This window comes from Lontra canadensis, unplaced genomic scaffold (assembly GCF_010015895.1).
Source record: "Lontra canadensis isolate GAN:19392208 unplaced genomic scaffold, GSC_riverotter_1.0 scaffold31, whole genome shotgun sequence".
NCBI lineage: Eukaryota > Metazoa > Chordata > Mammalia > Carnivora > Mustelidae > Lontra > Lontra canadensis.
Genome location: NW_022631025.1, coordinates 11,180,592 through 11,194,244, shown reverse-complemented (window position 1 = coordinate 11,194,244; position 13,653 = coordinate 11,180,592). Strand labels below are relative to the sequence as shown.

The 13,653-nt window shown below is 46.6% G+C and overlaps 1 protein-coding gene across 17 annotated transcripts in view; it reads left to right on the top strand.

The window, feature by feature from the left end:
- The window catches only part of LOC116873011 (transient receptor potential cation channel subfamily M member 3), a 484,792-nt gene that overhangs the window by 411,616 nt on the left and 59,523 nt on the right, over positions 1-13,653 (top strand). For all 17 annotated transcript variants that reach the window (XM_032866614.1, XM_032866613.1, XM_032866612.1 and 14 more), the window contains 3 exons: positions 428-656; positions 2,828-2,995; positions 8,515-8,655. In XM_032866614.1, the coding sequence (XP_032722505.1) occupies positions 428-656; positions 2,828-2,995; positions 8,515-8,655 (538 nt within the window). The remainder of the gene's footprint in view (positions 1-427; positions 657-2,827; positions 2,996-8,514; positions 8,656-13,653) is intronic.

Sequence of the window (13,653 nt, the reverse complement as noted above, 5' to 3'; positions counted from 1 at the left end):
AATTAACATTTGTGGCACACAGTGCTAGACAGAGAAGTACACAAGGTACATAGATTGTATTTCATCCTCTCAGAGAATTAAGTAACTTGCCCAAGATCACACCCTCAGGGTTGATAGGGCTCCAACAGGAACTGAGGCCTGTCCCATTTAAGAAGACCTGCTGTACTCTGATTGTTGCTTTTTTCAGTCTACCTCCCCCACCCAGAGCCTTGAGTACCAGAACAACCGCCTGCTTGACTTACGCCCCCAGCACATAGTAGATGCTTAATCGACGTCAGCTAGATGAGCAAAGGAACAGACCAGACCCTATGAGAGACAACGAGGCCACCCAGTAACCACCTCCCATGGCTTGGCCCCCAGGTCCCCGCTTCCATCATCTAAGTCTCCAAGATGGCCAAAAGACACCCCCTCGCATTCTGTCTTCCAGGGACTTCGGCCAGCTGGCTGTGGAGCTCCTCGACCAGTCGTACAAGCAGGATGAGCAGCTGGCCATGAAGCTGCTGACGTACGAGCTGAAGAACTGGAGCAATGCCACCTGCCTGCAGCTCGCCGTGGCGGCCAAGCACCGCGACTTCATCGCGCACACGTGCAGCCAGATGCTGCTCACGGATATGTGGATGGGCCGGCTGCGCATGCGCAAGAACTCCGGCCTCAAGGTCAGCGCGCCCCGAAGGGCCTGTTGGCTGGGAGGCGTGGAGGGCTGGTTTAGCGCTCCCCAAGCCAAGTCTGTGGCGGGACTGGGCTCTCTCTGGTTTCAGGAGGGTGACTTGAAGCTCCAACTATGTATCGGAATCTTTTCTTTAGTGGGTTGTTGTTTTTTTTCATATAGAGACTAGGGCCTACCCCAAATTCTGCTAAGTCAGAACTTCTAGAGACGGCATGCCCAGACGTTAATATTTTGCAAATATCCGGAGGTGATGGGCCTACAGAGGTGCTATAGGAAGTACCGTGCGCTCTGGCACAAGCCGTGCTGTACCAGGAACCCCTCACCAGGCAACCTGTCCTGGCTGTCCACACCCCAGTGCCTCGGCTGTCTTTTGCACTGTGTCATAGGGACACTGGCTCTTAGTAGCTGTGCTTGAGAAACGTTTTAAACTGAAATCAAAAGGAGACGGATTTATAGGTAAAGATGTTGCCATATCATCACGATCTATTCATAAGTGAAGAGGAACAAGTGGTAGACCAGTTATATAAAGCCTGAGTCCGTCTGTGGTTTTTTTAAAGCATGTACGTGCCTAGTTACATCTGTCTATGATTTTGTTAAGAAACGAGGAAGGATATACTGTCAGTTGTTTGTAGCAGTTACTTCTGGGCTGGAAAGTACAAGACATGGGATGACACATGGCTTCGCTTCTTTATGTTTTCCTTAGTGTTTCACAAGGAAGTCCTTAAACTGAAAGACGTACAAAGAAAAAATGGGAGGGTGAGATGGAAAGAATGTTTTCAAATGCTTTCTCGGTCAAGAGTTTGTGGCTGTGACAACGGAAGTCAGGCTCACATTTACCTGGAGCTACCTGGTCTGGGTAACCCTGAGGTCAGAGCCAAGCAGAAGGGCCACCAGACCAAGCATTCCAGAGGCCACCCTGATGGATCCAGCACCCCTCCCCCACACCACCCTTCCCACAGGCTCTTGGCCCAGAGTCACAGAAGGGCTCCATGACGTGGATCATGGGTGCTTCATAGCCACACCTCTAGCGACTGCCAAGCCTGGCTCTCTGCTCCGAGGACGGGGTGTCATGTCCCCTGAAGGCTGCCAGCCAGCCACCTGAGCCTTCCCCCAGGCCTGCCAGTCACCCCGACCTCAGGGTCACCTCCTTCCCTTTTCCCTTGGTTGCTCCCGAGTCCCTGTGGACATTCAAGCACAGGCTGTCCCTGCCTCATTACTTGAGGATCATTTTCACTTACTGCTCGGGATCTCTCTGAGCCCCTCCCCTTGGCGCGGCTTCTCCAAGGACGCTCGTATTTAGAAGTCTCATACAGTAGAACCAGCTTAGTGTTTGAGAGGAGAGGCAGGAGAAGATCAAGGGAGCCCAAGTCACATGCCCAGATTATCATTCAAAGGCAGAATGCAATCGTCGCCTCGGGAGAAGGGCCCATGGATTTATTATCGTCACATGGAGGTGGAACCATGTCCTTTATACCTGAGAGGAACACAGTGCTGAGCCCCCTGGTTCCTCATGGTGAATAAGGAGCCCACTAGTGTGTGTGTGTGTGTGTGTGTGTGTGTGTGTGTGTGTGTGTGTATTTCTGTGCTATAGTAGCAAATGCCAGGCAGGTACTCTGGAATGAAAGCATGCTTTCCCACATGGACTTCCTCAAGGTCAACTGGGGACAGCCTTCTTTTACAGAGATAACCAGATGATGCATAATCACCTCCACTTGACGTGTTACCAGATAAATGCCAGGGGACATATGTAGGAATTGATTTCGCAAAACCAAGTGCTGATGGCTAAAGGAAAATCTGAATTCTTTCCCACTGTGACCTTGGGCAGGTTCTGGCATTTTCCTGGGTCTCCCCCACGCCAAGTGGATGTTAACTGGGTAAGATGTATTTGGGCAGGATACTGTTTCTCCAAACTCGGGCTGAGCTCCTGCCATGCATGACAGATTCTCAGACAGGCAAGAGTGACCCCCTGAGCAGTAACATATGCAGGTCCTTGTTCAGGGCACGCACAGTGCACACACGCATGCGCACACACACACACACACACACACGTACACACACACCCCACCCTAGGCCCTCTGATTCTAAAAAAGAAAAACAAAAAAAGCCCTAATCTTAATCCTTTAAATGTGATTATTATTATTATCATTATTATTACTTTAGGTAATTCTGGGAATTCTACTTCCTCCTTCAATTCTCAGCTTGGAGTTCAAGAACAAAGACGACATGCCCTACATGTCTCAGGCCCAGGAAATCCACCTTCAAGAGAAGGAACCGGAAGAGCCAGAGAAGCCCACGAAGGAAAAAGATGAAGAGGACATGGAATTGACAGTAAGGAAAACCACACAGTCATGGTCCACAGGCAGCAACCCTAACCTCCTTGAATCATAGACTTAAGGCTTAAGACTTAAGATGGCTTAAGACTCAGTCACTCCCGAGCTCACCCTCCAACCAGGTGTTTCCTTGAAGGATGCAGACCTGGGTATTACAAAAGGGTCTTCTCTGTGCACTGATGTCCATTTCTGCACAAAATCCTTCAGCCAGAGTCAGTGGCGCAGGGCCACCCAGGAGGACTGAAAAGCAAGGCACCTTCAGCTTTCCAAATGGGCAGTGCTTTATACACAAGCAGGAGAGGTGGCACGGAGCCTATAAGGGAGGCAAAGGCATCGATGGGATGGGAGCAGCCAGCTTCCCTGGGCTGGAGCCGTGCAGGTGATCAGATGCGCCGCCTTTTTGTCTTCAGGATCAGGCCCACAAATGCAGGACTAATTGAATTTTGAGGTTTGTATGGAAGGCTTTTATTAGCTCTCCCTGGTATAATTATAGAAAGTGGCTGCTTTGTTCTGCAGGGGAAACAGGGCAGCTGGGCATGGGACGGCTTCCCGCAACCCCCGCCCAAGCAGCGTGACTGCTACTGGATTGTATCCAAAGTCTAAAAATATCACCTGCCGTTAAAGGGACAGGCAGGGCTTCTGAGTTTTGGAGACAGCAAGTAACAACTCTGTAGGACTTCCTTGATATCCCCCGCCCTCCCCCACCATGACTGTGATGACCCAAAAAACCTGTAAAGAGAGAAAACAAAAATGGGTTTTGCTCAGGTGACAAAAGGCCCTTTGCATTATTAGCCTAGTGAGACCGCCCTGTGAATAGTTTTTCTTCCAGATCAACAATATTTCCTTCTTAAAGGGAACAGTTCCAACCCCAAGTACAGCAGGGCATAGGCATCTAACCACTCTTTTGATTGATTAATCATTCACAGTTTCTGACTCACAGAGTTAAAAAAAAAAAAGAAAGAAAGAAAGAAAGAAAGAAAGTTTGTTTTCCATTTCAGGATTCTTTTTTTTTTTTTAGATTATTTATTTATTTATTTGACAGACAGAGATCACAAGTAGGCAGGGAGGCAGGCACAGAGAGAGGAGGAAGCAGGCTCCCTGCTGAGCAGAGAGCCTAATGCAGGGCTCGATCCCAGGACCCTGAGATCATGACCTGAGCCGAAGGCAGAGGCTTTAACCCACTGAGCCACCCAGGCAGCCCTCATTTCAGGATTCTTATAAAAACGAGTGGACGGGTCTGCTTGCCTCCATGATAGGATCAGAAGACCGTCTCCATAAAGAGCTTGCCATAATGGTGACCTCTAAATCCCTCAAGGAGAGGGAACAATGTTTTAGTCATTAACAGAAACAGTAATAGTCATGGTACCAAGTCTTTACCAAATACTTCAGTAGAGGGGCAAAGAGTGTATAGCCTGGACCCAGAATCCTGCCCCAGCACCTATGCACTGTGGGACCTGGGTCATGGCTGCTTCACCTCTAACACGGGAATAAGAACATTATCCAGCTCACAGGTAGTTTTTCAGTCTAAGAACCGTACATGTAAATTCTCTAGATCAGGGCCTGGTACACAGTCAGCCTTGATAAATGTTTGCAAATATTGTGATCACAGTAACAAATATTTGATGTGCACCTGCTCCTGGAATCCTCCCAGCCATCCCATGAGGTAGATACTGTTATTATCCCATCTTACAGATGAGGAAGCTGAGACTCAGAGAAGTTAAGTTGCCCAAGGTTACCCAGCTAATTCGTTGCAAGGCCAGGATTAGAACCCAGGTATAGAGATCCCATCGGCCATGCTTGGAGGCCTATAGGCTCAGGGATGCAGAGAATTTCTTCTTAGTCTCAAATGTAGGGATTCAGGTTTGGTCTACCATATAGCAGAAAGAATCCAAAAATAATGCATGGGCCTCCTGCATCAAGGATGACATGACCTTGAAGCCCAAGGAAGGAGCCTATGAAGGCAGCCAGGTGCTAGATCAGCATTCTTTGTGGTTGGGTCTCGAGCAAGAAAACAACAGAAACAGCTCCCTTCTCCTGCTCTGGGTAGAACTTTGAGGGCCTGGACCAAAGTCTGGTTCCCAGAGAGTCGGCCCCACTGTTGTATACCCAAGTCAAAGCCAGCCCATGAGGAGTACTGCCAGGCCTTCTCCCCTGGAGGCAGAAAGAGCTAGGAGGAATGGAAGAAGGGACTTGTGCGCTGGTAAAGTCAGGGCTGAACAGCAGCCGTCTTCAAGCTGGAGCTTCCTCTGGCCCCAAGGACAATTCTGTGACTGCTGGATCACTGTTCTTGTCTCACCCCGGGGAGGGTTGATGAGTGCCGCCTGTTGATACCTCCACTCTTTTCATAGGAATGCTATCTGGACTTCTGTGTTAAGCCAAACATCTCCTTTCTTGGACTGGGACGTTTTCCCTGGCCCTTCCAAAATTATACACGGGCATGAGTCTCCGTTTCATCTCGGTAGCCTTTCACAGATCTTTCCCAGACCCGACATCTGTGTCCAGCCAGCAAAAAATTCTCCAATCCATATTGTGCCGTTTTGCCTGTATTTGACCCTATTACATTCTGCTAAAGGAATGTAGTCAAAGGAAATGTTTGGCTACTGGGAAGAGAAATCAAGAAAATCAGTCAGTTGAGCTGCTTAGGCTAGAATTAATGAAGTTTTGGAAAATGCTTTCCTTCAATCCATGAAAGAAAAGCGTTTTAAAAAAGCATTCACTTGGGAATTATTGGAATAAGAAAGGCCAGGCCGGCTGTGGTGTTTTTGTTTTTGTGTTACCTGCATTGCCGGATAAGTGTTTTTGCACTCTGCCTACTAAAGTCCCAGCCTATCCATGGACCCAGGGCATTGTTTCAACTCTGTTGAGGGAAGCCACTGTCCCTAGAGGTTACCCCAAGATGTCACTCTCCAAGACGCCTGAAACTCCCCAAGGTGCCTTTGCTAAAGTTCTATTATGTCTCCAAATAGTACTGTACTGTTGAGCAGATAAATAAGTAGAACAGAGGCAGGATAAGTATGTTACATAAATTATAAATTATAGAAGGATAAATATCATGGAACGTCGGAGTTTCTTGAGGTCAATATTTATAGAAGTCTAATGTGCTCTATCCATCATGAAGGCTGACCCAGCTCACTGACCAAATGAAGGCTTGGATAGGCCATCAAATGGGATCTTACCTATTCATTAAGTCAAGGCAACCTTCTAGCCAGAGAGTCCAAGAAAGAAATGGAAGTTACCTCGTTACCTTCTCCAGAAATCCCACAGATTACAGGTTTATCATTTATTGTTATATATGTGAGTAGTTAGATAGTTGAGACGATGACAAAAGTAGTTGAAACTTATATATGTATGTCTTGAGTAAGGTGGTTTGAAACCAGAATTATCTGTTTCTCAAATTCAAAATAAACAAATTATTTCTATAATATAATTATAATAATTTCTATAATCCCAGTATTTTTCTTGTCCCAAATCCTTGTCACTCTCTGAGCAGTTCGAAGGATTTGCCCTGTTATCACATTTAATAAAAATCTCATTTCCCTCAAAAAAAAAAAAAAAAGTCTTTTGCAATGATATAGATGGAACTAGAGGGTATTATTCTAAGTGAAATAAGTCAGTCAGAAAAAGAAAAGTATCATGTTTGTCTTTTTCATTCATTCATTTCATTTATTTCATTCATTCATATGTGGAATTTAAGAAAAAAGACAGAGGATCAAGGAGAGGGGAAGGAAAAATAAGACAAAAACAGAGAGAGAGGCAAACCATAAGAGACTCTTAACTCTAGGGAACCAACTGAAGGTTGCTGGGGGGAGGTAGGTAGTGGATGAGGTAACTGGGTGATGGGCATTAGGGAGGGCACTTGCTCGAATGAGCACTAAGTGTTATATGCAACTGATGAATCACTGAACTTTACCTCTGAAACTAACAATATACTATATGTTAATTAATTAAATTTAAATAAGATAAATAATAAAAAATACAAATAAATAAAAATGTCACTTACCAAATATTATAGAACTAACCTTTCCTTAGAATAATATTGAAAGAATTAAAGCCAGCACACCTGGGTGACTCAGTCAGTTAAACGTCCAATTCTTGATCTCGGCTCAGGTTTTCATCTCAGGGTTGTGAGTTTGGGCCCCATGTTGGGTTCCACGCTGGGCATGGAACTGAAAGAAAGAGAGAGAGAGAGAAGGGAAGGAAGGAAGGAAGGAGGGAAGGGGTTGGGAGGAAGATAGAAAGGGAGAGAAGGAGAAAGGAAGAAAGAGAGAGGGGGAGGAAGGGAGAAAGGGAGAAAGAAAGGGAGAAAAGGAGAGATAATGGAAGAAAGGAAGGAAGGAAGCCAATAAATTATGTTATATTAGACCCTGATAATACTTTTCTTTTTTCTGGTGAGAGATTCGCAACTAGATCCTTTCAGTCAAGAGTACCCAAGAAAGTCTCAGTTCGTTGTAAACATCAGCTGGAATGTACTGAGCTCTTATTAAGAGGACAGATGCTTATTGATTTATAGACCAATCCTATAAAAGATGCTATTATTACCTCCAATTTAAGATAAAGAAACTAAGATTCAGAAAGCTTTTCCCAAGGTGCTGTGGGTGCCACGTATCCAAGAGAGGACTCAGTCCTCCTCCTGAGTGACCCAAAGTCTGGACCTCTTCACCAGTGGGATCTCCAGCCCTCTTTGGGACACTCATCCTGTCACGTGCTGTCCAGACAGGCATGCATCTGCCTTTTCTCAAATTCTGCCTTTTTGTGTGCTGTTTAATGACTGTTTTTGCTGCTGCCGTTGCCATGAGTGAGAAGAAGACAATTCTATTTGTAAAGAAACTTCCAACAGCCTGGAGACCAGGCCTCTCCAGGTCAGGCCCTGCTTCTCCGAGTCCCACTTGGCGGACTGTCCCACCCAGAGGAAGGCCATGTGCCTAGGAGTCGCCACGAAACTAATACCAGCAGGAATGCAGGATTTATGGGGTCTGAAAACCAGGAGCCAAGGTTTATGCCTCAGGGTAGAGATGTTTCTAACCTAACTAAGCTCCAGGCATTTCAGATAACAGCCTCTGAAACACTTCATAACCTTTGGGTAAGTTAGGTATTACTGGTCCAGTGTATTTTTTACTTAAGAGTCGTTAGCCTAAGTGAAGACAGAATTCGAATCCAGATCTGCCTGTCTCATTACATGGATGGGGAGAGGGGTGGAAAAAGAAAAAAAGATGCCTGGACTTCTCCCTGTCAGAACCCTGGGTATCTTCCATCATGGACATCTTCCAGAGCTCCCAGGGTAGAAGAAAAGAGCATAATCAAGAGCTCTCCCTAAGGCTTCCATCCTGGGCCAAAACCTTTGATTCTATATATATTGCAAATGCACGCTTAGGAAAGGCACAATGTCTGAATCTCTAGGGACCCAGGACAACACCCTCCAGCTCTGTGAGCATGCATGCTTGGTTGGTAAAATGAGCACATTGAACTACCTGCCTTCCGGGGCCCTGCCGTGATGGTATTGATTCTCTTCCACTGTAGGCAATGTTGGGACGCAACAATGGGGAGTCTTCCAGAAAGAAGGATGAAGAGGAAGTTCAGAGCAGACACCGGCTGATCCCCCTGGGCAGAAAAATCTATGAATTCTACAACGCACCCATCGTGAAGTTCTGGTTCTACACCGTAAGCATCTTCCTTTTTCTTCTTGCTCACGGGTGACCGCAGAGAGCCAAGGTCAGGTTTGCGTGCACGTACGCGCCTTCCTCTGAGTCCCAGATCAGTGGAAGGATCACACAGGCAGGAATGAGAGCTTTTCCCAGGGGTTCTCCAAGACGTGTGGAGTGTGCGAGGCAGCTTCCCCAGCGTCTGCATTTCTCCTCCTTGCAGAAAGTAAAGGAAATGGTAAAAGTGAGAACTAACAGAAATAGAGGCGAGATGAGTATGAGTCTAGTCTAGCAGGAAAATAGATGTCATTTTCTAAAATGCTTCTGTGTTCTGGTTGGATGAGCGCTGGATCAGAGTTGCCCGTTTTCGATGCCAATCCTGGGTTTGGGGGACGCCTGAAGGATAAGGACCGAGCAGAGTGTCAGAAGTAACACCACTAAAGGGTGGAGGTGGGGGGAACCTAAGTGTGTGACTACTGCCAACCTGGGAGTGTCATCAAACAACCTTTCTTGCTCAGACACAATTAAACAACATGCCAAACAAGGCAGCAGAAAGCGCTCACAGTCACCTACGATCATGGCAAGGATGCTTCAGGGCCCAGAGATAAAGATCGTCCCTGAAAGAGCCTCTGGATAGGGAAGAAATGGCTCCGCTGTTGACTTTCTACTTCTCTGTTTCATGGCATTTTAAGCCGAAGGTGAGCACAGGCTCAGGTCAGCTCTGTTCTCCCCAGCCACGGTGGCACTGCATGGTCCCCTATGCTCGCACTTGACGCTGTCTTTCAATCAGGCTTTCGGAACCTCAGCACGACGGACACGTTAGGCAGAGTGATTCTTGGTGGAGGAGGACTGTCCCGGGCATGATCGCACTTTCAGCTGCAGCCTTGGCCTCTGTCCACTAGATGCCAGCAGCGTTCTCTAACCCCGGAGCAGGGCGACCTCAAGGTCTCCGGACATTGCCCCGTGTCCCCCCTCCCCCCCCTTATGGGCGGACGTTGCCGCGGGTCGGGTCGGAAATGACTGCTTTCAACGAAGATCTTGGAAGAGGGTATCATCAAAATATAATTATCAGATTTTTTTAGTGAAGTAAAAATTCCTTAAGATGGGGATAATAATAGCACCTACTTTGTAGGATTTCGGAAAGATTAAATGTGTTAAAATATGTAAAGCACTTAGAACGGTGCTTGGAACGCGGAAGCACAATAGGAATGTAACTGTTTTTATTCTGAGGCTAGTCACAGTGCACAGTGAGATTTTTATTCATCCATCCACTCAATAATGTTAATATCCGTCTTTGAACACCTACTATGCAGCCCTGTTAGGAGTGCTTTACATAGACTTTCCCTAAACGAACAGTTTTATCAAGACAGTGGTTTTCCTGCATTTTACACCCATTCCCGTCTTTCCTCTCATACCAGGCTCCCTCAGCTGTCTCCACCTAGAACAGGGCTTGGCAAGCTATATTCCCAAAGGCTGAATCCAGTCCCCAATCCAGCCGCATCATTGTGGACCGCAAGCTAAGAATGGTTTTCACGTTTGTAAAGAATGGAAAATAAAATCGAAGGAAGAACATGAAAATTATATGAAATTCACACTTCAGTGTCCATAAATAAAGTTTTCTTGGAACACAACCAAATTCATTTGTTTACCTATAATCTGGCTGCTTTGTGCTACAACCATTGAGTCAATTACTTGCCATAAAGGTTGTCAGGCCTGCAGAACCTCAAAAATTAACTTTCTCATCCTTTACAGAAGAAGTTTGCTGTAGACTTCCTGATCTAGAGCATAAAGGAACCAGAAGGAGCCATAATATCGAGAATTATCTATCACCTTTACAAATATAGGACTCCCTTCTCTTATCCTTCCAAAACTTCTCTTTTTCCCTTAATCTTTGTTTAGTATTAACTTTATTTCTTTGATTCCCTTGGCCCCCATTTATTCAGCTGTGGTTTCTTAGCCAAGGATGCTTTTATGTCACCAATGCCCTGGACAGTGGTTTTCAGCCTTGGCTACACCTTGGAACCACCTGGAGTACTTTAAAAAGAAAAAACAATACCTGGGTTCCATTTAATCTCTATCTTCATCTATTTTTTTAAGGGCACCTGGGTTCTATTCTCAGCGATTCTGACATCATTGGTCTGGGGCACAGCCCAAGCATCCGGGTATTTTGCAGCTCCCGGGTAGTTGCAAATGGGCAGCCAGGGTTAAGAACCACCGCTCTAGGCAGAGGCCCAGGTTTTAGCCCAGTATTTCCCCAAACTTCTGTGATGATAAAGAATCTTGTTAGACATACAAATCCTGGTCCCATCACAGACCCGTTAAATCAAATCTCCAAGGAGGAGATGAGGAGGTTGTAGGTTTAACAAGCTTCCCACGTGAGTTCTGTGGTTCCGGAAGCTTGGGACACACTGCTTTCCTTGTCTCATTAGTTGGCAGGTCGTGAAGCTGCCTCTGAGAAGGGGAGCCTCCGTGTCTAGCTCCCTCCCACACAGCTGACTATAGACTAGATGCCCCAGTTCTGTTTGGTTGTATTTATACAACAACGTTCAGAAACCCATGTTTATGTATTTGCAAAGCCCAGGCCTCAAGGAAGTACCTGGAGATGAGGAGTGCCCGGTTTTGAAATCCCCAGAGACGCTTAAGAGGAAAATTCAGCTTTAGATCAAATGTCCCCATGGCTTTCAGTTGTGTTCTTTTCTGTAAGAGTATTTCCCACTCTGGTTTCAAAAAATATCCCCTTCTACGCTCCCAAGTTTCTCAAAGATAGGACACACCTCGCTTCCGCATAACCTCACTTCTAGTATCTTAGCAATCTTCTGGAAGAGCAGGTTGGGTCCTCTTCTGTTCCAAGAAGAAAGGAGGCAGGGATCCAGCTGGCTTCCAGACCTGGTTTGTAATGAAAGCCAGTTCAACTGCCCAGCTGGAGAGAATGCCAGTTCAAGCTATGAAAGAGGACCCAAGACAGAGCACAAGGGACATGCTCCGGGCTCCTCCAGCAGCGACAGACTCCTTCCTCCATTTCAGTGCCACGTGTCCCCTCTACTCTCCAGCAGCAGTAGGAAAATCTGGACCCACCCAACCTACTGGGGGCTTTGGTGCTTGTATCACATAGTTCAGGAGTTGTGCATCTTGTCAATGGAAAATTGATACAAAGAATATCGAAGCCAATAACATACAAACCCTTACAGGATTCCCGTTGACTTCAATAAGAGTCATAAGGTTATGTTTCTATTCAAAGCTTTGACATTCTACACAGAGCCTGTGAAAGCTTGCAGAATACATGTGTGGATGTGTCTACACACGCACGCACACACACACACCACGGAAGCATGTCATGTTAAGGTAATCTGCGGCAAGACTCACAAATGTTGGTGAGTTCTAAGATAGGTTGCTTCCCAGACAGCAGCCAGTCCTCCGTCATGCCATTTAAACACATTTAAAACCGTATTTTTGGAAGTCCATATTTTGAGAATTGTCCCAAAATGTTATATTGTAGCCTGATTATGGAAAGAAAAACACCATAGAGTAACTGGGATTTAAGGAACAGGCTGATCATGGAAGAAGCATGAATGTTAATGGGGGCAATTTAGAAAAGGAGAGGTATGGCTAGTTAGTTAACAGGATCCAAAGGAAGCAAGGAGTGAGGCAAGAGGAGACAAGAGAAATAGAACTTTCTTGAAAAAAGAGGCAAATAATAACCGTAGCCACCATTCATGGGGCCTCTACTGTCAGGAAAGAGACATACATTTCCCCCCCTCTCTCCCCTCACCCAGTCCTTCCCAAAGCTCTGTAAGGTCAGTAGCCGTCAACTCAGGTCAGGATGGAGGCCCAGGCAGGTGACGTGATTTACCCAAAAAGATACAGCTTGGAAGGACCCGAGCTAGGATTTAAATCCAAGTTTCACTGACCGGGGTGTCTACATTCCTTCCACCCAATGAATATGCTAGACCTGTATTTGGAGGACAGAGGCAGGTTGGAGGAGTGAAATGATAAAACGCTGAGGTTCGGGAGAATGGTGTGTGTGTCACTGGGCCTCCATGTGCCAGGAGAAGATAATGCTTTGGAATGTGTTGCAGTTAATTGGGCGATAAACACCAGGGCAGTTAAGGAGACTGGTTTGTCCTGAAGCAATGGAATGGGCTCCAACAAACAAAAAGAAGCAACCAGAAAGAAGGATTTCAGGCCAGGAGGGGGCTCAGCATATGTTTTAGAGTTTAGCTGTCGAAGTCCACTGTGTCTTGAGAAATTCTCACGGGGACCAGAGCGGATGCCAGTGTATAATGGTAAACAGGAACCCCATGAACCAAGTTACATTTTAAACAGCATCCTGTGTGGTTTCAAGGAGAGGAGACTTCTCAGATGAGGTGGGCAGAGGTTGCTGAGAATCCCCAAGGGGAAGGGTGGGACCTGAGGTGTGGAATAGAATGACAGGCCCAGAAGGGGCGGGTGTACAAGAGTGCGTCCATCAGGTGGAGAACGAGCCCTCCTCGCCCTCGGGCCTCCCCATGGCTTCCGCACCCAATCTGCAGAGCTCTGACATCTGTTCTCGCCAGAGGTGAGGAATTAGAAGGTCGTGTCTGCAAGCGCACCAAAGTCATTGGGTCTTTAAAAATGCCTTTGACTCGTATTAAGAATCTGTGTATTCATTTTATTGAAAAAGGAAAGGGAGAGGGAGTGGCCCCATTAGCAGAGAATGCTGTATTTCTCCAGCTTTGCAGGGCTGCCGGCTCCCCTTCGGTCTCCCAGCCAGGCGGAGCCTTTTTCCACCTACTAAGCTGCCTCCAGGGCTCCAAAGTCACCCTGTACCTCTAAGGCCTCAACCTTTTTGCCCACACTGTGTCCTATTCTTTGCTATGTGGGCTCCGAAGAGTGCCTATAGGAATGAAGTCACTCTCAGTTCCCACGCACAGCCTCAAAGCCCCCAAAATCAGCAAGCGCCTTAGCTTGCAATGTCATCTAGACAAGGCTGAGCTCACACGCCATTTCCCCAAGGGGGCCTTTTTCTCCAGAGGTTCCT